Source organism: Sciurus vulgaris, assembly GCF_902686455.1.
Source record: "Sciurus vulgaris genome assembly, chromosome: 3".
Classification (NCBI taxonomy): domain Eukaryota; kingdom Metazoa; phylum Chordata; class Mammalia; order Rodentia; family Sciuridae; genus Sciurus; species Sciurus vulgaris.
Window position 1 is genome coordinate 132,014,521 of NC_136463.1, and position 24,295 is coordinate 132,038,815.

The 24,295-nt window shown below is 39.7% G+C and overlaps 1 protein-coding gene across 1 annotated transcript in view; it reads right to left on the minus strand.

The window, feature by feature from the left end:
• TTN (titin) overlaps positions 1-24,295 on the minus strand; it is a 265,677-nt gene that overhangs the window by 49,444 nt on the left and 191,938 nt on the right. The window contains exons 221-262 of the mRNA XM_079130304.1: positions 24,123-24,271; positions 24,007-24,039; positions 23,779-23,908; positions 23,386-23,685; positions 22,975-23,292; positions 21,715-22,011; positions 21,309-21,608; positions 20,907-21,221; positions 20,645-20,793; positions 20,192-20,342; positions 19,821-20,102; positions 18,429-18,731; positions 17,618-17,920; positions 17,236-17,517; positions 16,844-17,143; positions 16,454-16,756; positions 16,043-16,351; positions 15,645-15,926; positions 15,243-15,542; positions 14,865-15,158; positions 11,805-14,771; positions 10,989-11,309; positions 10,606-10,890; positions 10,211-10,510; positions 9,620-9,922; positions 8,953-9,228; positions 8,550-8,849; positions 8,150-8,452; positions 7,550-7,849; positions 6,404-6,691; positions 5,759-6,055; positions 5,369-5,671; positions 4,965-5,270; positions 3,833-4,120; positions 3,447-3,737; positions 3,069-3,356; positions 2,304-2,891; positions 2,110-2,214; positions 1,491-1,688; positions 1,105-1,401; positions 428-1,015; positions 36-338 (exon numbers count right to left, since the gene is read on the minus strand). Coding sequence (XP_078986430.1) covers positions 36-338; positions 428-1,015; positions 1,105-1,401; positions 1,491-1,688; positions 2,110-2,214; positions 2,304-2,891; positions 3,069-3,356; positions 3,447-3,737; positions 3,833-4,120; positions 4,965-5,270; positions 5,369-5,671; positions 5,759-6,055; positions 6,404-6,691; positions 7,550-7,849; positions 8,150-8,452; positions 8,550-8,849; positions 8,953-9,228; positions 9,620-9,922; positions 10,211-10,510; positions 10,606-10,890; positions 10,989-11,309; positions 11,805-14,771; positions 14,865-15,158; positions 15,243-15,542; positions 15,645-15,926; positions 16,043-16,351; positions 16,454-16,756; positions 16,844-17,143; positions 17,236-17,517; positions 17,618-17,920; positions 18,429-18,731; positions 19,821-20,102; positions 20,192-20,342; positions 20,645-20,793; positions 20,907-21,221; positions 21,309-21,608; positions 21,715-22,011; positions 22,975-23,292; positions 23,386-23,685; positions 23,779-23,908; positions 24,007-24,039; positions 24,123-24,271 — 14,595 coding nt within the window. The remainder of the gene's footprint in view (positions 1-35; positions 339-427; positions 1,016-1,104; positions 1,402-1,490; positions 1,689-2,109; positions 2,215-2,303; positions 2,892-3,068; positions 3,357-3,446; positions 3,738-3,832; positions 4,121-4,964; positions 5,271-5,368; positions 5,672-5,758; positions 6,056-6,403; positions 6,692-7,549; positions 7,850-8,149; positions 8,453-8,549; positions 8,850-8,952; positions 9,229-9,619; positions 9,923-10,210; positions 10,511-10,605; positions 10,891-10,988; positions 11,310-11,804; positions 14,772-14,864; positions 15,159-15,242; positions 15,543-15,644; positions 15,927-16,042; positions 16,352-16,453; positions 16,757-16,843; positions 17,144-17,235; positions 17,518-17,617; positions 17,921-18,428; positions 18,732-19,820; positions 20,103-20,191; positions 20,343-20,644; positions 20,794-20,906; positions 21,222-21,308; positions 21,609-21,714; positions 22,012-22,974; positions 23,293-23,385; positions 23,686-23,778; positions 23,909-24,006; positions 24,040-24,122; positions 24,272-24,295) is intronic.

Sequence of the window (24,295 nt, forward strand, 5' to 3'; positions counted from 1 at the left end):
CCAAATCAACAGTGTTGAGAAAGATAAATACTAACATGCTACATCTTTCATTAGAACAGAATTTGAAGCATCACTAGGTGGTCCAATTCCTGCTCTGTTTTCTGCACTGACTCGGAATTCATAGGTGTTTCCTTCTTGCAGTCCTGTTACTTTGCATCTGAGATCAGAAACTGGCGTCTTTGTTGCTCTCACCCACCGCAAGCCTTTCTTTTCTCTCCTTTCTACATGATATCCTGTGATCTCACTGCCACCATCATCAGTTGGTCTTTTCCAGCTGACAGTGGCAGTGTTCTTAGTGACGTTCGATACCTCTGGCTTTCCAGGAGGACCAGGAGGACCTAAAAGAGAAGAAAATTTATGAGAAATCCATGATTTCCTAAAGTCTGCTATAAATGTTTTTGTCAATTCTCTCCTGTGCTCTACGTACCAAATCTGTCTACCATTTTGACAGGTTCAGATTGTACAGGTTCTCCTTTGCCATAATGATTTACAGCTGAGACACGGAAAAGGTACTCATTTCCTTGGATAAGCTTGGTTACCACATGCCTGCAAGTCTGAATATCTTCAGAAACCACTGTCCACAAAAGTCGGCTGGTTTCTCTCTTTTCAAGAACATAGGACTTAATTGGTGATCCGCCATCTTCCAAAGGAGGTGTCCATGTAAGCGTTGCTTTTTCAGCAGAAACATTACTGATTTCAATAGGACCTGGGGGACCAGGCACATCAAGGACTGTTACCTTCACATGCTCTTCCTTTGTGCCGAAAGGATTGGTGGCAGTGATAGTATATTCACCAGCATCTTTTCTAGTGGCATACTTGACAGTAAGTGTGGAAGATGTTGGGGTTGAAGTTATCTGAGCAATATCTGATGGTCTAATGTCTTTTCCTGCCCTGGACCAACTTGACTTTGGAAGGGGTTTGCCAAGAATGCTAATGGCACTCAAAACAATGGTATCCCCTGCTTTAATTGTTAGCCCATCTTTTATTGTGGGATCAAGGACAATGGTTGGTGCCTCTGCAAAGAAAAAAATACATTTTCAATCAGAAAAGGAAGGAGGTTCAATTGCTATTTTTTAAATAAAGTGAAAAGTAAAATTGACCTACCATATTCGTCCTTGCAAATAATAGTTCCTGTACTTTCCGATGGAGCGCTAATGGCACCTGCTGTATTCTTTGCTCTAATTCTGAATTCATATTTTCCACCCTCAACAAGATCAGTTACAGTAAAGGCACAGTCTGGGACATTAACGTGGTTGGCTTTCATCCAAGACTTAGAAGGTAGATCCCTCTTCTCCACTATATATCCAGTTAACTTATGACCACCATCATATTTGGGTTCAGTCCATATGAGAGTCACTGAATTCCTTGTTACATTAATAACCTCAGGTTTGCCAGGAGGATCTAAAACAAAAATAAAGCCAATCAAACAAATACCAACATTTGCTTCAGGTAGCAAATGCCCTTAAGTTTTTCTTCGTATAATGACTTACCAATTGGATCAAGTGCCACAACTGGCTCTGATGGCAGGCTTGGCTTGCCCACTCCTGCTAAATTGATTGCCATAACTCGGAATTCATATTCAAGACCTTCAGTTAATCCTGTCACTTTAAAGTCCTTCATCCTTATAGGAGTCTTGTTAGCTCTCTTCCACAAAAGGCTGTTTCTTTCCTTGAACTCAATATGATACCCTGCAAATATCCCATGGATGTCTTAGTTCAGATAGAAAGTATAAACATAGATGAATTTTAAAAATTTATATGTATCTTTGTCAAAATTATTTATAATAGGATACATTGAACAGATGATCATTCTTGTTCTCTATACTCTTATTGCCCAGACATAGTGCCATTTCTTTTCTTGGAATAGGCATAGTTATGGTCCTGTTCAACAGTTTTAACCCACATTATATATTCACTAATAAAGACCTTATTAACTGTTACAATAGGAGGTTTTCAATGAAATTAAACATTAGCCTTATGTACTGAAAGAAAAATACATTATTGTATGTGTACTTTGTTCTATGAATGAGTACACAGTCATCTTGTTTCCAGGGAAATATTTGGAAGGAACATTGATGTAAAAACTGTAGGATAAGAGCAAAATAAATACCTGTAATTGGAGAGCCACCCGTTTTTCTGGGGTCAGTCCAAGTCAGAGACACTGAATCATGTCTGACATCCACAATATTAGGAGGTGGGGGAGCATCAGGTACATCTAGGAGAAAGTACATAATGCAAGGTTTATAAATAGGGAGCCTCCACAAAACCATGTTTTACTTCATTTTCAGGCCTTGAGGCACTTACCAAATGGATGCTTAGCCACTATTGGCTCTGACTTCAGGCCTTCTCCTACACCATATTTGTTTTCAGCACTGACCCTGAAGGTATATTCCACACCCTCATGAAGCCTGGTTACTCTGAAGGTGGTTTTCTGGACAGCTGAGGCACATGTCACCCACTTGTTGTTTACAGAATCTCTCTTCTCTAGGATATAGTTGGTGATTTCAGAACCTCCATCATCCTTTGGAGGACCCCACTTTAAGGTCATGGCTTCTGCTGTGACTTCATCAAATTTGATTGGTCCAGTAGGGATGCCAGGCTTGCCAACAACTTTTATGGAAAGGGTTCCTTCCTTTGTGCCGGCAACATTCTTAAGTGTGATTGTGTATTTTCCAGCATCAGATTTTTGGCAGTCATACACTACAAGAGTTGTGTTAACTGCAGTTGACTCAACACTGACTCTTGTGTCAGTTGCCAGAGGATCTTCCCCTTTCTTCCAGGATACTGATGGTGCTGGCTTGCCCTTGATGGGAATCTTAAGACGGAAGTTGCTATTTTCTTTAGCCAAATAGCACAGATCAGGTAGGTCCTTTAAGTCAAGATCAGGAGCCACTGTAAAACAGCAGAGATGAATTGTCATCATTTTTAAGACCAGGCAATTAGCATTTTCAGATCATTATAGGTTTTAAAGGATTTTTTTTTTGATAAGCTAGTGAGTAGGGCTCAAGGACACACTTTCAATGGCCAATGACAGAAAGAGAAAATGAAGATGTATAGGGAGAAGCTTACCGACATCGTCCTTTGCCACCACAGTGATTTCGCTTGGGGTTCCTTCTCCATTTTCATTTTCAGCACTCACTCTGAAGGTATATTCCTTCCCTTCAGTCAGATCTTTCGTGGAGTACTGCAGGCTTAATGACTTCATAACACGTTGCCACTTGTTTTCTTCAGTCAGGAAATCAACTACATATCCAGTAATTCGACTTCCACCATCACTACGAGGCTTTTTCCAGCCAATGGTACAAGATGACTTGGTGACAGACAATGCTTTCAGGTCCACAACTGGTCCAGGGGTTTCTAAAGCAAAGGAGAAATGATAAGGCTAAGCCCCAGATAACCAAGGTAGGATGTCATTCAACTGGACAGAGCTGTAGTTCATTTGCTCACCGGAAGCTTTGACAGCGTCTCGTGTTTCACCAGGATCACCGATACCATACTCGTTTTCAGCAAATACCCTGAAGAAGTAGGACTTCCCCTCCTCCAAGTTAGATACTCTGAAGCTTGTTTTTGAGCACTCAGTTGTCACTGTAGACCAGGACTTCCTTTCTGCATCACGTTTTTCAACCACATAGTTTATGATGGGGCTTCCACCATCAATAATAGGAGGATCCCAGGTAACATAAGCAGAGTCTTTGGATACTTCCTTAACAGTCACATTGACAGGTGGCCCAGGAGTATCTGGATTAGTAATGAGTAAGTAAGAAATGGATATATAGAAAATACGTAAGTCATAATTTTAAACATACAATTCTTTTTTTTTCAAATAGACTTACCAAGCACTTTCACTACAATGGTATATTCCTTTTTACCACAGCTGTTCTCCAAAGTTAAGATGTATTTTCCCGCATCATATTTGTTTACGTTTTCACAGCGCAAGAAAGTGTCAAAGTCAGTTGACTTTATGTCCAGTCCAATCCTTTCTCTTAGGTTGACATTCGGCTTCGACCAAGTAATCTTTGGAGGTGGACGTCCTTTTACTGGTACATAGAGTCTCATAGTAACTCCAGCCCGTAATATGAGTGTCTTCCTTAATTCAGCATCAAGTTCTCCCTCGGGTGGAACTATTTAATTTGGGGGTGAAGAAAGTTATAGTGAAAAAAAAATTAAACCTCAAATGACTTCCAAGGACTGGACTTATCATTTATAAATTTCTAAAATTATTTCTTACTCTTTAGAACATTCTTAATGTAATCTTTATGACTATTTCAATACTTTGTACTCATTGTTGATCTTTCCATTTTCCAATATGCTTTAGCCTCAACGAAGTTTTCCTTGGGGGACCTACACTTCTTCTCATGAACCCCACATGCTCTCAAACTCTATGTATATTAAAGAAAGTAGGTGACTGGTCCTCAGCTCTACTCCATTTTTGTTTCTTGTATTCAGTGAGGGTACTCCACCATATAATCTGACTCCTTTTATTGTTTCAATGTAGGAAGAAAAGTAGAAAGTGTATAAAATATGATACCAAGTAACTAAAAGGAGATTGTTACAGAGAATAGGTGAAGAGAAGGGAAGAGAACTTAAGATGGAGAGTCTGCCAGTTACGTTCTTATGGAGAGGATAGATCAGAAGAGTAAATGAAAACCATGAGAATGATACTTCCCTAAGTTTTAAAAAAAATCCTCTTTATTCTCAGAAAAAAAAAAATTGCTATATCCTATATTCCTTTGAAGACATGAAATTCTCATATATGTACAGAAAACCTTTCAAAACCACAAATCATCTTGCATTCCCTTTGTGCTGTTCTATGATACGGTGAAGAACCCACCCAGCTCTCCTAAAATGTACTCTTGGAGTTACCAATGCTAAAGCTTGTAAAAAAATATATACCAGGGTTCCAGTCTCCCTCCTAGAATATGGCTGATAAGAAGAGCCCTGAGAATTTTTCCTGGTAATACTTACTTAAGATGTCCTTGGGGCAGTGTTTATCTGGCACATCACTGGGGTCACTGAATCCAATCTTGTTAACAGCATACACACGGAACTGATATTCTGTGTTTTCCATCAGGCCAGTAACCTCAAAGCGAGTTTTCTGTAGTTTCTCTGGTAAATTGCATCTCACCCAGTTATCAGAGTCAGCTCGTTTTACTTCAACGAGATAACCGATGATAGGGCTACCACCGTCATAGGCCGGCTTGCCCCAGGAGAGACTCACAGAGCTCCGGGTTGTATCATATACTTTAGGGAAAGCTGGTGGGCCAGGAGGATCTGAGGAAAAAACAAAATAGAAAACCTTAGTCAAAACTTCCTTCCTGGTTGCTTAATGCTGATTTTAACCCACGTATGGAACTCTCATGAAAACTTACACAGAGGATCCTGAGCATAAGCAGCTTTGGATGCATCACTGGGTTTGCCTGGTCCAGCTTTATTTATAGCTGTAACTCGGAACTCATATTCGGTACCTTCTTGGAGACCTGTTGCTTTTATTGTTCTTTCAATGACAGGTTTTCTATTGACCTTCGTCCAGTTAACTGCCTGAGTTTCTCGCTTTTCAACCAAGTAGCCAGTGATGGGTGAACCACCATCATCTGCTGGTGGTTTCCAGCTGACTGTCATGTGGTCTTTGGTTATGTTGCTGATGACAGGAGGATCACAGCGTCCAGGTGGGTCTGCAGGAATTGATTGAAAAGTAATTTCTCAAGCTAACAGGTAATATTTAAAAAGGAAAAGGTAAAACTACAGGAAAACCTTCTTACCATATGGGTTTTTAGCAATTGCTGGTTCAGTGAAGATTGGATCACCCACTCCGTATTTATTTTCAGCACAGATGCGGAACTGATACTCATGGCCTTCTATAAGTTTCTCCACGCTACAGCTGGTGATGGGCACAGTAGCAGAGACTTGAGCCCAGTTGGGCCTACTTGTTTCTCGTTTGTCGACAATATAGTTGGTGATTTCTGAGCCTCCGTCTTCAAGAGGAGGTTCCCAAGAAAGCATTGCACGGTCTGAATACATTTTGTTGATTTTAACCGATGCTGGAGGACCAGGCTTATCTGAAAGAATAAGGAATAAAAGTGAAGTCTTTCACATGCAGAGGAGTCCACATAGAGTAGAAGTCTGGAGACCTGAGCTGTGGTCTTTGTGTCATTAACTTCCTTTATGACCTTACAGTTGCTTAATTTTTCAGAATCTGTTTCCACATATGTAAAATTAGGTAACTGGAACATATGATTTCTAAAACTCTTCTCAGCTCTAAAACACTATTCTGAGATAAGATTAATTTTGTGCTTAGGAAATACACATTGGGATATATAACTTTGTCACATATCACTTTGTAAATCTTATATACATCCCCATTAACCAAGGTTAAGTACAGGATTGTAATTAAATGCTTTAGTTACCTAGTACTTTAAGCTTAATGGTTGCTGATTTGGAACCGCTTGCATTTTCGGCAGTGATAGTATAGTCTCCTGAGTCCTTTCGGTTTACGCTGAACAGCTCCAAGGTGCACAGATTCCGCTTCATGGCCATCTTTATGCCTTCTGCTGGTTTTAGTGGTGTGCCATCTTTCTTCCAAGAAACTGTTGGCATTGGTTTACCAAAAACGGTAGCATCCAAGCAAACATTAGTTCCTGCTTTCACAGTAAGCAAAGATTTCATCGCCACACTCAGGTCTATCCTGGGAGGAACTGGAAAATAATGAGATAAAAAGGTGTTAATATGTGTGAAAATATATTGTGTAATTCTTACTAATAATATTAAGGAATTCATGTACTCTCTTGCAAGAATGGAATTTTTACCAGATTTATATTTTTTTTCAGGCTTTTTTTGTATTCATTTTTTTATTTGTTCTGATTAGTTGTATGTGACAGTAGAATGCATTTATGATTTATTCTTAATGGACTAATAATTGTATATATTTATGAGTATAATATGATGTTTTGGTGTATGCATGCACTGTGAAATAATTAAGTCAAATTAGTGAGTGTGTCTATCACCTTACCTACTCAGCATTTATCTGTGGTGAGAACATTTAGAATCTACTCTTGGCAATTTTGAGATGTACATTATTAATTATGATCACTGTGCTGTGCAATAGATCACTAAAATTTATTCCTCCTCTCTAACTGAAACTCTGAACTCTTTGACTGACATCTCCCCTTTTCCCCATCTCCCTATTCCCCCAACTCTGGTAACCACAAAGAATATGATTTTTAAATAATATATTCATTATAAAAGTAACACAAGTTTAGTATAGAAATCTAACAGTGCTGAAAATATAAAGAAAAAAGTAAATTCCCATAATGTCATTTAAATGCATTTCTTTGTCATCTATGAATGTGTAATGTTGAAATTACTCAGTCCTAAATTCTGAATCCTGCTTTCTAGTTTAGCATGTTAACATTATCTATAATCATACTTTTTAGTGTTACCTATGAAGTACCTAAGGTTTCATTTTTCTTTTTTCCATATGTGTAGACTTAGCAGGAGAAATGAACATCATGAATGTTGTACATCTTTGCCTATAATACACAATGGAATCTTACCATTTTCTGCGAGGATAGTCACTGGGTCTGAGGGTTCAGAAGGCTGGCTGATGTTTACTGCAGTTCTGGCAATTGCTCTAAATTGGTACTGAGCATTCTCTTCTAAGCCAGTAGCTGTGTACTCTTCCTGGGGAATCTGGTGAGGTGTGGTATTGCATCGGACCCACTTATCACCAGGAAGTTTGCAAGCTTCCACGAAATAGCCAATAATTTTGCTGCCTCCATCATGCTTAGGGCGGGCCCAAATGAGGGATGCACTATTTTTGGTAACATCAATAACTTCAGGTTTCCCTGGAGGATCTAAAACCAAAAGAGAAATTCTTAGCATATATCTTCTTTGCAGAAGTTTAAACTCCTTATTTCACATTATCACTCCTGCTGCTAAGTTAACAAACTCAACAGGATGACAGTCATCCCATTTTAATAATCCCCAAACCAGGAAGCTCTTGAGTCCTTGCTATATGCTTCAAGGAGAGTTATATATAGTATACTTTCATGGTGAGAGAGAGAGAGAAAGAGAGAGCCTATTTTTGAAAAGTAGTTATCTTCAGAGGCCCCAAGATGTAAATGTGCATCTACAGCACTGAAAAAAATACTCACCAACTGGCATTCTTGCAGTTACATATTCTGTTGGTTTGCTGGGTGGGCTGGAGCCAGCTTTGTTTAGGGCATAGATTCTGAATGAATACTCAAGACCTTCCACAAGGCCAGCACAAGGATACTCAGTTGACCTGACAGGAGTATCATTAGCTTTCACCCAGAGCAAGCTGTTTCTTTCTTTGCGTTCAATCAGGTAACCGGTGATGGGGCTCCCTCCATCACTGTCCGGCCTGTCCCATGCAACAAATATGCAGTCTTTGTTCACTTTAGTGACTCGTGCATTCTTTGGTTCGCTAGGAACATCTGGAGATGAAGACAAGGGAAATGCCAGTTTCCGTTTTAAGTAACAGACTAGAAATAAGAAAACAATTATTTTTGTTTCTCCCTGAATAATACATACCAAATGGGAACTTAGCAAGCATCTTCGGAGATGTGAGAGGTTCCGAAATACCAAATCGATTTTCAGCACGGACCCGGAAGATGTACTCCTGGCCTGGGATCAGCTTTCCAACCCTGCAGGAGGTCTTTGTGACTGAAGCTAGAGCTGTGACCCAGTCCCCGCGGCTAACATCACACTTCTCCACGATGTAATTGGTGATGTTACTGCCTCCATCCTCCAGAGGGATGTGCCATGACAGGGAGCAGGCATCGGCATCTATGTCAGAAATGTCAAACGGAGGCTGAGGGGGCCCAGGTGCATCTGTGTGAACCAAGAAGAAAGAAATATAAGAACAGGGATTTGGTTGGAAAAAATGCTTCTGGTCTTCACGTTTCAGTGGTCACTTGTCTCATGCTTAACCTACCCATGACTGTGACTTTGATTTTTTGAGTGTCTGTTCCAGAGCTGTTCTCTGCTGTCAGGCTGTAGTAACCACTGTCTTTCCTAGTAACATCTTTTATGATCAGAATTGAAGAGTTGTCTGCTTTGTGCACTGCCAGGTGGCTGGATGTGACCACTTCATCTTCTCCCTTCTTCCATTTACAGATGGGATGAGGCTTTCCATATACATGGGCTTCGATTCGGAGTTTCTTCCCAGCTTTAATAGTAATTTGCTCTGGCATAAGGATCTTTGGTGGTACTAAAAGAAAAATAAAGATACATTAATTTTGGAGGGATCAAGTTCTCTTTGGTGGGGAACTCTGCTGATGTTTTTCAAATTGTATGTTGCAACCCCTAGTGGGTTCAAATTAATGTTTGAATTAAAGCCAATATTTTCAAAAGGAATGAAATACAATATAATAGGAAATAGATGTTGCATAGATAAGGAAAGGTATTATTTCAGGAAACTTCTTTTGTATACACAGGTGTATGTATGTTCTGTGTCATGATTTTCAATTTATATATTACATGTTATCACTGTTTTCCAAGTATTTCTGGAACTAGATTCCTTAAAGAGAAATATCTACATAACCACAGAAAATTCTAGTGAACTTCTATCAGATGATATTAATGAAGCAATGACTACTTACACAGTTGTTCTTTGGCTTCATATACTCCTTCGGCTTCTCTTGGCAAGCTGACTCCAACAGAATTTCTGGCCGCTACTCTGAATTTATATTTCTTTCCTTCCTTTAATCCAGTGACAACAAGGCTGAGATCTTTTACCACAGAATACTCGGTCCAGCGATCTGCAGGCTGTTCTTCTTCTCTGTAACTAATGATGTAGCCATCAATTTTAGCACCTCCATCACGCAGGGGAGGTAACCAGGCTAACGTAGCACTGTTCTTCGTCATTTCAGTCACTTCTAGTTTTCTTGGGGGATCTGGCTCACCTAGAAGAAAAACACGATTTACAAAATTATCTAGGCAACCTAATTGAATACCCTTTGTTCTTATACATAGGAGTTTTAATATGTCATTGGTCTCAAGTGTATGAAACCTACAGTTCAATGTGTTGAACATAAAGAGGTCAAAAAGTCTTTCCTGGGTGGGTTAGATATTTACTATGCTATTAGAATTTCCGTAAGTTAAATCCCTTTCAGTAGTAGATTAAAATTGTATTGGTATCTTGCTAAAATAGGGGCCTGGAGTTAGGAGGAGGAAGGAAGGAGACTACTTACTTAGAGGATCTGATGCCAGCACTGGTTTGGGGATATCTGTTGGGACGCCAGGGCCATACTCATTGACAGCAGTTACTCTGAAGAAATACTCACTCCCAGGGACAAGATTAGTTACATGGAAGCTTGTTTTCTTAACTTCGGGAGTAACTGTTGACCACGTCTTTCTCTCTGCCTCACGTTTCTCCACAATATAATGAGTCACTTGGCTCCCACCATCATTTTCAGGAGGGGCCCAGGAAACATGGCATGATGTTTTAGTGACATCGGAAACTTTTAAATTAGATACAGGTCCAGGAGTATCTGTAAAGAACCACAGAGTCAGATATCCATGTCTCGTCAGCATTCTTAACTAATTTGTTTTCAAAGTGGGAGGAAGAAGCTTTTTAGCAACCTACCCAGTACTCTGACGTTCACAAACACAGCCTTTTCTCCTGCGGGATTCACAAGCGTTAAGGAATATTTTCCAGAGTCATCACGGGTAGAATTGGGGATGACAAGGAAGGCCATAGTGTCAACCAGATCAACTTGTCCTTTTCTGACCACGTTATCAATACCCACTTTTCGCCAAGTGACTTTGGGGGCTGGTCTCCCTCTTACTATTGCAAATAGCCGAATAGGGCATCCTGCTCTGACTATGACCAGTTTTCTCATGCTGGCATCCAAATCAATCTCCGGAGGTTCTGCAAATGACATTAAGATCATTAGTTGACTTTACTGAATGTGGGGAAATCATGAGAAACGAAGTGAGAATGAGTCAAGTGCCCCAGGAGAGCCTCACCTAGGATTTCTTTAGGTTTGATAGCCTCCTTCAGTTCTGCAGGGCGCCCAATGCCAACCTGGTTTTGGGCACACACCCTGAACTCATACTCCTGGTTTTCATCCAAGCTGGTAACAGTGAATTCCATGCGAACAAGCTGTGCTGCAGCATTGCACCTTTTCCAGCCTTCGTCAGGTGACATATCTGGTCTTTTGGGTCTCATTTCCACAACGTATCCAATAATCGGTGCACCACCATCATAGACTGGTTTTCCCCATGCAAGTGTTATGGAATTTTTGGTTGTATCAACTACTTTGAGATTTGTTGGTGGACCAGGTGGTTCTGAAAATAAATTAAATAAAAATGTTAGTAGTGATATTTTAATGTGGAGTTTTATATAGTCGATTCTCAATTAATCAATCACAGGTCATTCACTTTCTCAATTACTGAGTCCTCCTTGTTTCCTTTGCAAAAATTAGAGCTGGGCATAGTAGTGCATGCCTGTAATCTCAGTGGTTTGGGAAGCTGAGGCAGGAGGATGGTGAGTTCAAACCCAGCCTCAGCCAAAGTGAGGTACTAAGCAACTCAGTGAGACCCTGTCTCTAAAAAAATACAAAATAGGACTGGGGATGTGACTCAGTGGTTGAGTGTCCTTGAGTTCAACCCCTGGTTACCCCCTCCCCCAAAATTAGAATCTACTATTGTTTGTACATTTTAGGTGATTTGATGAAAGGTCTATTTGGAAAAATATTGGTTAAAATAAGAGTTAATCCATAATATCAAAACTTTATCTAATACCTCGATGCTCGAGATTTAGAAGAAACAAGAACATCTTACCTATGGGGTCTTTTGCCACCACTGGTCTTGATGGTAAGCTTGGCTCTCCAATTCCAACCTCATTTTCTGCCTTGACCCGGAACTGATACTCATGTCCTGGGAGGAGATTCTGTACTTTCAGTCGTCTCTCAGAGATTGCACTTTTGTTAACAGGAACCCAGCGCACTCCGTGTTTTTCCTTTTTCTCCAAATAGTATCCTGTGATAGACTTTCCACCATCATATTCAGGTGGGTTCCAAACCACTGTCATTTCTTCTTTGCTTACTTTAGTGATTTCTGGGGGATCAGGACGACCAGGTCTATCATACTTGGTTTTTGCTATGACTGGTTTACTTTCTGTGGGAGGCCCTGTGCCTATTTTATTTTCAGCACGGACTCTGAAAATATATTCATTTCCTTCTATGAGACGTGTTACCGTAGCACTTGGGATCAAGACGTTAGCAGAAAAGGTGGACCAAACCATTCTCTTGCTCTCACATTTTTCTAGAATATAATTTTGGATTTCACAGCCACCATCATCTTCTGGTGGATCCCATCGAACAGTACATCTATCACTGGACACATCAGTAATTTTCAGATTCCTTACAGGACCAGGCTTGTCTAAAACATTGACAGTGGCATAGGCCACAAAACTGCCAGCTGTGTTAGTTGCTGTAACCACGTATTTACCACCATCACTTCGCTTGGCTTTAGTAAGGGAGAATTTAGACGATTCAGCACCGGTATCAATCTTGACCCTCGGTGATCTTGTTAAATCTGTAGCATCTTTGTCCTTGGTCCATGCAACTTCTGGAAATGGTTTGCCTCTAACTCCAGCCTCAAGTCTAATGGTGTCCCCTGCTTTGACAGTTAGCACCCCACTTAATTTCAGATCAAGTACTGGTTTCTGTAAATCTTCCTTCACAACAACTTCCTCTGTCTTTACCCAATCACTTTCCCCACCTTCATTCTTTGTCTGTACCCTAAACTCATAAATCTGGTTTTCAGCACATTTGTCAACCATGTAGTGGGTTTCTTTAATGCTTCCTTTATGTACTCTTTCCCACTCAGTAGAGCCCTTCAGCCTCCTCTCAACGTGATACGATAGATTTGGGCTGCCACCATCATAATCAGGCCGCCGCCACTTTAGATAGACAAATGTCTTTCCTTTATCTGCAATATGAAGGTTTTCAGGCTCACCTGGCCTGTCAATAGGGTTAATGGCCAGAATTGGAGTTTTTGTTTCAATGGTTGGCCCAACTCCAACTTTATTCTCTGCACAAACTCGGAAATAGTATTCATTATTGGCTAAAAGGTTGGCCTTGATTAATCTCTTGGTGACGTCTGAAGCAACAATAGACCAGCCTTTCTGATTTGGTTTCCGATATTCGACTATGAAATTGGTTATTTCTGAGCCACCATTATCCAGTGGATTTTCCCAAGAAATTGTGCAATTCTCTTTGGTTACATTGCTAACCCTCAAATTCTGGCAAGGCCCAGGTCTGTCAAGGACATTAACAATGGCTGAGCCTTGGGCATGTCCACTGCTGTTCTTGGCTGAGATGATATACTTGCCATGATCAGCCCTAACAGCTTCTTTAATTTGTAATTCAACACGAGGTAGATCATGAATTATGTCAACTCGCTTTTCTCGGACCAGTACTTTGCCTTCTTTAGACCAAGTTATGTCAGGTTCAGGTCTGCCTTTGACTCGAGCAAGAATGCGAATAGTTTGGCCCACTCTGACAGTAATGACATCACGACAAGTAACATCGAGCTCTACTTCCGGAGGATGGAGGATGTCTTTTGCAAGCACAGATTCTGCTAGTTCTCTTGGTTCTCCCTCACCCACAATATTAGCTGCCTTTATACGGAATCTGTACTCATTTCCTTCGATTAGTCCAGGTACCCTAAAGGCACATTGCCTAATGAGTTCATCCTTATTAATCCTGTCCCACTGTGCAGTGCCGGGTTTCTGACATTCCACTACATATCCTAGAATGGGGCTTCCACCGTCACTGAGGGGCTTTGTCCACACCAAGTCAGCCCATTCTTTGCTCTTGTCTTTCAATTTAGGATTAATAGGTGGTCCAGGGGGTTTAATGGGCCGGCAAGCTTTGATTGGATCAGAACTTGGGGATGGATTGCTTAGTCCTGCGAGATTTTCAGCAAACACTCTAAACTCATATGTGTTTCCCTCATACAGTCCAGTCACTCTGAACTTCAGGTCAGCTATTGGTGTTTTATTGACCCTCACCCACTTTCCAGTTATTTCTCGACGTTCCACGTAGTAACCAGTTATTGGACTGCCACCATCAGATTTTGGCAGGGTCCAAGACACAGTCGCAGCGTTTTCTGTAATGTCAGTAACCACTGGTTTACCAGGAGGAGATGGAGGACTAAACTTGTGTTTAGCAACAGTAGGTGTGGAGTCAAGGGGAGGACCAACACCCATCTTATTCTCTGCTCTAACTCGGAAAATGTATTCACAGCCCTTCTGCAGATGTGGGATTTTCAGCTTCAGCTTACTGCTTCCTGAAGAGACCACACCCCACGTGTCTTTCCTTGTATCTTGTTTCTCAACAATATAATTTATCACAGGGCTTCCTCCATCATCTTTAGGTGGCTGCCATGAGATTGTCATGTATTCAGGGGTAACATCCAGAATATTGATAGGGCCTGTTGGTGGACCAGGAACATCAAGAACAGTAAGATGTACAGCTACTGTTTTGGTGCCAGCTGCATTGGAAACTGTGATTTGATATTCCCCAGTGTCTTTCCTTAAGCAGTTCTTGATGGTAAGGACTGATGAGAAGTTGTCAGTTTCAACTGTGTAGTGGTCATCTGTTTTAATCTCACTTCCATCGGTTGTCCACTTTACAGAAGGAACAGGTATACCTCTTATGATAGCAGGGAATCTGACTGTAGTTCCAGCTTTTACCACAAGCCCTTCAATTAATTTCACATCTAGCTCAATAGATGGAGGCACTGGAAAGTAAACATGAGGAAGTTAGATTTCAATTCTCACACTACAAATGATTTAAAGAAGAAATAAAATATTAATGCCAATCCAAAAATTACCTAGTTTTTCTTGGCATTCTATTGGAATAGTTGTATCAGGGAGCCCAAGACCCACAATATTTTCAGCTTTTACACGGAATCTGTAGGTCTTTCCTTGTTGTAGTCCAGTAACAACACATTCTAAGTTTTTCACAGTCTTGAACTTAATCCAGTCCTCAGCACCTTCTTCTTGATATTCCACCAAATATCCAGTGATTGGAGAGCCCCCATCACGATCTGGTTTATTCCAAACAAGGGAGACTTCAGTCTTGTCAACATCCACGTGATGTAGGTCCTTGGGTGGCCCTGGGGGATCTTTAAAAAAAAGAAGTCATGATGAATAAATAGTTTTTCCAAAGACAGTTAAATGATACTTTGCATCCAGAGAAAGCAACTCACGGAGAGGATCCAGAGCCTTGATGGGTTTAGGTGTCTCAACAAAAGGACCACGTCCATATTGGTTCTCAGCAGCTACTCGGAAGAGATACTGATTGCCTTCAGTAAGATGTTTAGCCAAATGACTCTTTTTCTTTGATGTAGTTGAAAGAGGTAACCACTGAGCACTGGCAACATCCTTCCTCTCAACTACATAGTTTGTCACAACAGAACCACCATCATCCAGGGGTTCCTTCCAAGTAAGGTAACAAGAATCTTTCCTAATTTCACTGACTTCCAGATCTCTAGGTGGCCCAGGTTTATCTGAAAAGTGTTAAATAATAATTATAAAAGTGATTTAATCCAGACAAGAGATAAATGTGTATCAAAATTTACTTTTCATGGCATAAGGATTAAAATTCTTACCTAATACAAGTACTTTCACTGAGACAGTTTTGGAACCAGCTGGATTCTCTACTGTTAAGGAATAAATTCCACCATCTTCATGGGCAGCATTACGAATTTCAAGCTTGCTACCAACTGGAGTAGTGTCAATTCGTGCTTTAGTTGGAGCCTCTCTGTCTTCCTTTTTCCAGGTTACTTTTGGGAATGGCACTCCTTTGATGATGGCACTAAGTCTTAAAGTATCACCAACTTTGATGTGTTGTTCTCTTGCCATGTTGGCATCAAGAATCAATTCAGGGGGTTCTAGAATAAAGATAACAGTATGTTCAAGTTTGATTAGTTAATGCATGTTATAATTATGCATATTCAGTCCGGAACCCATTTTCCTTGCACATGCTGATGAAAAACATTTTACTCACCAAGTCTGTCTTTTACTAGCACTGGCTCTGGAACATGAGCTGGATCTGATTCACCAGCTTCATTGACTGCCAACACTCTGAACTTATAGGTTTGACCATCCCGAAGACCAGTGACTTTATATTTAGTTTCAGGACATGACTCAGGCGTATGATTGGCTCTTCGCCACTCTTCATCACCAACTTTCTGGTATTCAACAATATAACCCAGTATCTTGCTCCCACCATCATGACGTGGTGGCTGCCAAGTTAGATCAACTGAATTACATGTTGTATCTACTGCTTCAGGATTAACTGGTGGACTTGGTTTAGCTACATAAAAATTAAAGGGGAAAAAAAAAACACAAGGTGTTAGAACATAGGAAAAATGTTGGATCATAAAGAAAACTGAATGAAGAAGATTTGATACTATACCAATTGGATCTCTAGCAAAGACTGGTTTGGATGGTGGGCTTGGATCTCCAATACCAATTTCATTTTCTGCAGAAACTCGGAATTCATACTGACATCCTTCTAGAAGATCAGGAACCCTAAATTTAGTGTATGGGTGGATAGGCTCTTTGGTAACTCTAGCCCATCGTTTAGACATTGTTTCCCTCTTTTCTAGGATGTAGTTGGTGATAGGCTTTCCTCCATCATGTGGCTTGTTCCAGGTTACTAATGCAGAGTCTTTGGTGACTTCTGTAACAATCGGCTGCTCAGGTGCATCAGGAACTCCTATAACAAATATTAGCAAAATATGTTAGAAGTTTAGTTTTTTCTGTTAACTACATCAAGAATTGGTATCTTGGAAACAGTACATACTGAAGCGATCTTTGGCTTTCATTGAATCAGACACCAGAGGATCACTTATTCCATACAGATTTTCAGCATGTATACGGAAAATGTAATCTTTTCCTTCAAGCAGTTTAGGAACTTTGCATGTTGTTTTAGCACTTGCAGATGTCACAGGCATCCAAACGTCTTTTCCCAACTCCTTCTTTTCAATAATGTAATTGGTGATTTCACTTCCTCCATCATCTAAAGGTGGCTTCCAGGAGATAACCATATATTCTTTGGTTACTTCATCAAAATGGACAGGTCCTACTGGTGGTCCAGGACGGTCTGCAGAAAAGAAAATCAGAGCACAAAGTGTTGTTTCTACTTCCACTTTTGAGGGAATAGACAGTCTATTATCCTTGTCAAATAATACTTACCAACAACATTAACTTGACAGAAACCTTTCCTGGAGCCTGTACTATTCTCCACAACTACACAGTATTTGCCAGAATCTGAACGTTTGGACTTGGTCTTCTCTAGAGCAAGTGTTGTTGGAGTGGTCTTTATATGAGTACGCTCATCTTCTAACACGTCAGCTTCATCTTTGAACCAACTAACCTTAGGCTTTGGTTTGCCTGAGTAACGGCCAGTGAGGGCAAAAGCTTCACCAACCCGAACTGTGAGCTTATCTCTGAAGTCGAGATCAAGCGTTGGGGGAGCTAAAAGTGAAAAAGATAAACACAAGTCATTATTACTGATGTCTATGGCAACTCTATGAATGCACAAATTTTCAAAGTATAAACTGTAGCAGACACATACCTAGCTCATCCTTGCAAGTGATTGGCTTGGTGCAAAATGATGGTTTGCCTTGCCCAACAATATTGACAGCACTAACACGGTATTCATAGGTATCGCCTTCTTTTAAGCCTTTAACTGTATATTTTCTGCTAAGCAAGTTGTCATTTGTAACTTTGTGGAACTTCTCAGTTCCGATGAGTCGGCTTTCTAGGACATAGTTAATGATTTCTGATCCACCATCATATTTAGGAGGATTCCAAGTCAAAGTTACAGTATCTTTAGTAACTTCTTTGACTTCCAGGTCTTCAGGTCGCTCTGGTACAGCTGCAAGTATGAATAAAGTGAAAAAAGTGTCATATTAAAAATGTAACAGAAGGTAGTAAACACTCCTTGCCGAGGACTGCATTTAAACATTAAACTATCTGCTTCAATAAATAACAGAAGTGACTCATCACATAACTATGCAAGCTAAAAAGGGCCCAATACAATCTAAAATTCTCTCAATGGAAATTAGAATGAGGAAAATTAGGTGAGGAAATAGAAGTTCATTAAAACTAATTTAGGAAAGGTCTCCAGAGCTGGTGGTTTTAGAGTTAGGAAAATAGTTTCTACTTAAGCTACTAAGTGGAATTTAAAAAAAAATCATCATGGTATACACAGAGAGGATTTGATGAATCATATATATTTCTATAATCTTTCATATAACTATTAAAATACTATCAAATCAGATAAGTACTTATTAAGTAAATGAAATCTATGGCATATACAAATTTTGTCACCATGGTCTTATTAAATGAGTAAAGCGATTAAACTTTTTTTAAGTTGTACTTACTTATTGGATCTCTGATGACAAGTGCAGTTGGTGTCTCAACAAATGGGCCCATGCCAATACTATTTTCAGCTGCAATTCGGAAAAAGTAGGCTTTTCCTTCAATGAGACCCTGGACAGTAGCATTTTGTCGGGTGACTGTGTATGTCACTGGGGTCCATGCTTTGCGGTCAGCTTCTCGCTTCTCAATGACATAGTTGGTGATTGGAGAACCCCCATCATCTTCTGGAGAAAACCACGTCAGTTTGCAGGAGTCATTGGTTAGGTTGTCAGAGAGGAATGGTATTCCAACAGGACCCGGCACATCTGGAAATAAGAGGAAAAGATTTCAAATTGTCTTCAAGTGAACTCAACATGTGTCGCTCTCTGATTTTAAAAAGGAGACAAATAAGGTTATGAAGGAATTAAGGTTTTGTGTCTATTAATTGAGTTGTTTCTCCCCCTGCTATTAATAATTTAAAGTGAAGTAAGTTTGCAATAGTTATTGGCCACTACAGTTTTAGTAGAAGCTGAAGGGAGAATAAAATGGAAAGTTTGTGAGGGAGCAGCAGGAGAGGAGCGAAGAATGGCATGGTCACTTTGGGTCATTTCCTCTCTAAGAGGTAAAAAGAGTGATTTTTTTTTTCTGGGTGATAAGTCAATCAATGAGCAGCACAGGAGGGGTTAGAATTTTAATGTGGAAGTGTACAAGTTCTCTAAGTAATGGTGGTTTAGAAGTAAAGGGGGTTAGGAGCTTGGAACTAAACTATAAAGCTTCTAGGACTACTGCTGAATGAAATGGTTTTATATAATTTAAATATTAATTATGTTAATATAGGACTGACTATTAGCAGTGTAGCTGTTCTTTGAGTCTCTAAGTGGAAGGGCTTTACTTTCTAAGCAAATCAATGGACTAGAGCAGCCAACAAGAAGCATAAAAAGTTATACAGAGTTCAACTCTATATTCAGTGTCAAGAAATGCAATATTCATGCAAATGTTATGCTCTTCAATTAGAATACTGAAACCCTCAGAGGTTTTCACATTAAGATAATTGGCAAATAACTATGTAAAAATAATTTTTCAAATGTGAAAATGATCATTACAGATTTTAAACATTCACATGTATAAAAGTTGCTTTTATGGAAATGATATAATAAATAGTGGGTGCTTATGGTTGTATGGTATATAAAAAAGAAGCTTACAAAACGTTATGTATAGTAAGAATACAACCATGTAGAATATACACAGGATGAAAAAGCAAAGAAGAAAAATCTTAAATTCTAATCTACGGGATTGTGGGTGATTTTTCTTCTTTTCCAAAATGTTTATAACATAGTTTTATTATAACATAGTTTTACTATAGATGTAATAAAAATGCTTTTTAAAAACTACATGGACAAAGTGAAAGTACTTACCTAATACATCAACAATAATTGTCTTCTTTCTTTCTCCCCCTGCATTTTTGGCAAGAAGAGAATAGACACCTTGATGGCTCCTCTGGCAATTCTTGATGACCATGGATGAGCTAATGGCTGTGGTCTCAATGTTGGCTTCTTGAGGTAAGGCTCTTTCGTTCATGCTCCAGGTGACAGTTGGAGGAGGCTTCCCAGACACATAAGCAATGATTCTGATCACCCCTCCAGCATGGACCACAATTCTATCCCTGACACTGGCATCCAGCTGAAGGTCAGGTGAAACTGGGAAATAATTGAAAAATTTAAATGTGATTTCCACTTTCAATCTGAAACATAATACGTGTTGAAGTAATAGAAGCGTGGATAATTACCAATTCTGTCTTTCATCTCAATGATATCTGTGACTTCTCCAGGTTCTCCAATGCCAGCAACGTTAATTGCTCTAACTCTAAATTTATAGAATGCCCCTTCTTTTAATCCTGTCACGACAAGTTTTGTTCCTCTCACTTCTTTATCTTTGGCCTGGGGGAAAATTATAAACATTTTACAATTAGTTCTTTATAGCTTGTTGCTTTAATAACTTTCTATAATATAACCAGTTTTAAAATTATTATCAAATGGGGCTGGGGATGTAGCTTAGTGGTAGAGTAGTCTCCCTACCCCTAATCTGATTACATTTTTGACAATAACATATATTTTCATCATAGTTATGTTATTTTTCTGATTTCTTAAACCAAAAGTATAGATAGAAGCTAATGGGAGTGAGAATACTCCATTTTTAGTTCATTCATAATACGTTTTTTTTAAAGCCAAGTTTTAGCTACCTTTTCCCATTCTTCTTTTCCCTCTTCCTTATATTCAACAATATATCCAGTAATTTTGGAGCCACCATCTTTTAAAGGGGGAGACCATTCTAGGTCCACAGATGATTTAGTCCAATCTGTCACCTTGGGAAACGGAGGGCCAGGAGGAGCTGAAACAAACCAGTATAAATTAGCATTCTTGACTTTTCCATTGCACTTTTGGAAGATAAATTAAAAAAAAAAAAAAAAAAAAAAAAAAAAAAAGAATGGCTGCAAAGCTTACCAACTGGATCTCTGGCAGTCACTGGATCTGATGGCAAACTTGCTGGACCCACCCCAGCAGCATTGATCGCGTATACGCGGAACTGATAGTCAGACCCTTCAATAAGACCAGTCACTTTGTAAGAAACACCTAAAGTCATGGCTTTGATAGGGTCTCGGTTCACCCTCTTCCATCTCTTTGAAGTGGTGTCTTTCATTTCTAGCCAGTATCCTGTTACGGGAGAGCCTCCGTCGTATTCTGGCTCTTCCCAGTTGACAGTCATGGAGTTACGAGTCACACTGCTAACTGTTGGTTTATCTGGTGCCCCAGGGACAGCTGTGGGGAAAACAACACATTAATCTACAAGAAATTATAAACAACATAAAAAAGAATGGCTTTGGTATGAAATGTGAGCTGACTTACAGAAGAGGTTTCGTGCTGTTTCAGGTTCACTGTCAAGTGGTTCTCCAATGCCGTATTTATTCTGGGCCATGATTCGGAATACATATTCATGGCCTTCCAACAATTTGGGAATTGTGTACATGCATTCCTTGGGTTCACTAGAAACACGTACCCATGTCTTCCTGTTAGCTTCTCTTTTCTCAATTACATAGTTTGTAATCTTAGACCCACCATCATCTTTAGGTGGAAGCCAAGATAATGTCATTTGATCTGCTGAAATTGATTCAAACTTTATGGGTCCTATTGGAGGGCCAGGACGACCTAAAATGATTTAAAGAAGGAGTATTTCATTAGAGTGACTTTTAAAGCCTGAACCTACTTATGGATGTAAAAACATATAGTTTTAACCAAACCATGCAATCTTTACCGAGGACATTCAGTCTCATCTCCTTCGATGCTGTTCCCAGGTTATTTACAGCTGTGATGGTGTATAAACCAGTGTCACTCCTGCGAGACTGTGGAATAACTAAAGTGCAGGTATCATCCACCACCAGTTTGTTGACGTGGGTGTCGTAGACAACAGGTTCTTTGTTATCAGGCTTCTTTGGAGGAGCTTTAAACCACGTGAGTGTTGGGAATGGCACCCCTTTGATTTTGGCCACTATGCTAACATCAGTTCCTTCTTCAACCTCCATGAATTCTTTTAGCTCAATCGATGGTGGGCCTAGGTTATTAAAATTTTAAAAAAGTAAGTTATCATTAGGAGTAAAAAGTGTTGAAGGACAGAAAGTACAATTTACAGGAATGATAAAGGTGTTTGTACCTACTATAGGTAGACTTATATCCCAGGCCAATATAATAGCGAGTCTGTTTTTTAACACTGTTAAACTAGTTGGGGGAACAGGTATATATAGTTTATTGGATCTACATGTGGCTAGACTTCTCAGCTATTGCCTCTCTTTTTTTGACATCATTATGCATGAGCATATTCTGATAAAAGGGCAGGGAGGAGTGAAGCTATAGTAGCTTAGGCTTGGGAGTCCTGTCACAATGATTTCTTTAATATTCATGTGGAGTTATGAAGAATTCACAATGTTTACTCTGAGGTGACTTCCCCTCATAAAAATGGTAACTGCTAGTACAGGCAAAGGAATTTTCCATTTTCCACAACTTTAGTGAAAGAAGGTTGTAACTACAGCTTTCAGTTTTGAAAAGAGGACTGAACAAATGCATGACAGTAATGGTAACAATAATCAGAGAGAGCAGTATTACTATATATGTATGTATATTTTATCTTTTTAAACAGATACTTCTTTTTCTCAAGTAGAGAAAAAGAAACTTGATTGTGAGGAGAAATGCATGGCAGCAGTTGCCAAGCAAATGACTGGTTGCTTTCTGACCCTTTGGAGGAGCATGCTGCAGAACTGCCTGGACTTCTGACAAAACAGCTTGCTGTGGAGAAAATTACAGTAAGAAAATTACAAACATCATCTCCTTTCATGTTAGGAGAAGGTAACTCTGTTGAGGTTGAGGGATAGGTAATTGAGGAATTTGCCCATGTCTGCACACAGCCCATAGGAACTTCCTCATGTTCTGATATCCTATCCCTATTTATTAAGGGCTAGTATTAAATACCTAGGAAGGCAACTATAAAGAAGGAATTCTTTGTCAGCGTGTTGGTACTTACATGTCTGGTCTTTGACAGTCACGGGGCCAACAGTGGCGGAAGGTTTGCTGACTCCTGCAGCATTGACAGCTTTGACTCTGAATTCATACTCTCCACCCTCTATGAGATCCTCAACAGTGAATTCCAATTCTTCCACATCGCGCTTATTGCACTGTCTCCATGCTTCCTTCTTTTTCCCAGTAGGGTCCCATGCAAGGCACTCAACAATATAGTGGGTGACAGGGGAACCCCCATCATTCTTTGGAGGTTTCCATGAGAGATGTACTGTGTTCTTTGTTATGAGGCCGATTTTGAGTTTAATAGGAGGATCAGGAGGATCTGTAAAAATAGTTAAAGGAGGCATTAAGCATTGTTTATAACAATACAGTTCAATTTTGAGAAAATATTTTAGACTTAGATTTTGAAACTCACATATTGGATCTCTGGCAGTGGTCCTCTGAATGGTTTCTACAGGTGGGCCAATACCAAAACGGTTTTCTGCTCTCACACGGAAGAAATACTGCTGTTCAGAAATGAGGTCAGGTACCACAAATGAGGTGCTTCCACAGTTTGGATTGACTTTAGTCCAAGCCTTTCCATCAATAGTCTTTTTCTCAATGACATAGCCTTTGATCCTGTCACCCCCATCATCATCTGGCATCTTCCATGAAAGTCTGCAACTACCCCTTGTGATGTCACTGACTTTCAAATCTTTGGGTGGACCTGGTACATCTGTTGAAGATAAATCATAATGTAGACAGTGTTCCTTAGATGCTTAAGAGTAATTTGTTTTTATTCCATAGCAACTTTTAAAGTTTTTCTTACCCATGACTTTAACTCTGCAACTTGCAGTCTTCTGTCCTGCTTTGTTCTTGGCTGTGATGCTGTATTTGCCTGAATGAGAACGTTTACACTCTGGGATGATGATTACTGATGAGTTTTCAGCAGTCTCCAACTGGACAAAGGAAACAGTATTCATACATTGAATGAAATAATAGCAGTACAGAAATCAACCATATTGTAAGTTATTTCAATTATTATTATTAGTTTTACCTGTGCATCTTCAGGTATATCATGAACTCCATCCTATTAGAAAAGAAAACAGTTGTAGTATAAATACTCCTTCCAGAGATTCAGTGGGACACTCAGAAAAAATTTAATTTTCTTACCTTCATGGCCTTCTTGGCCTTCCCGTCAAACTCCCAAGATGATTTTGGTGTTGGGCGTCCTTTGATAACAGCAGGGATTCTAATCTGTGAGCCAGCTTGACAAACCAGACAGTCTTGTGCTCCAATGTCAATGAAAACCTCTGGTACCTCTGTAATGCCATGAATAATACATT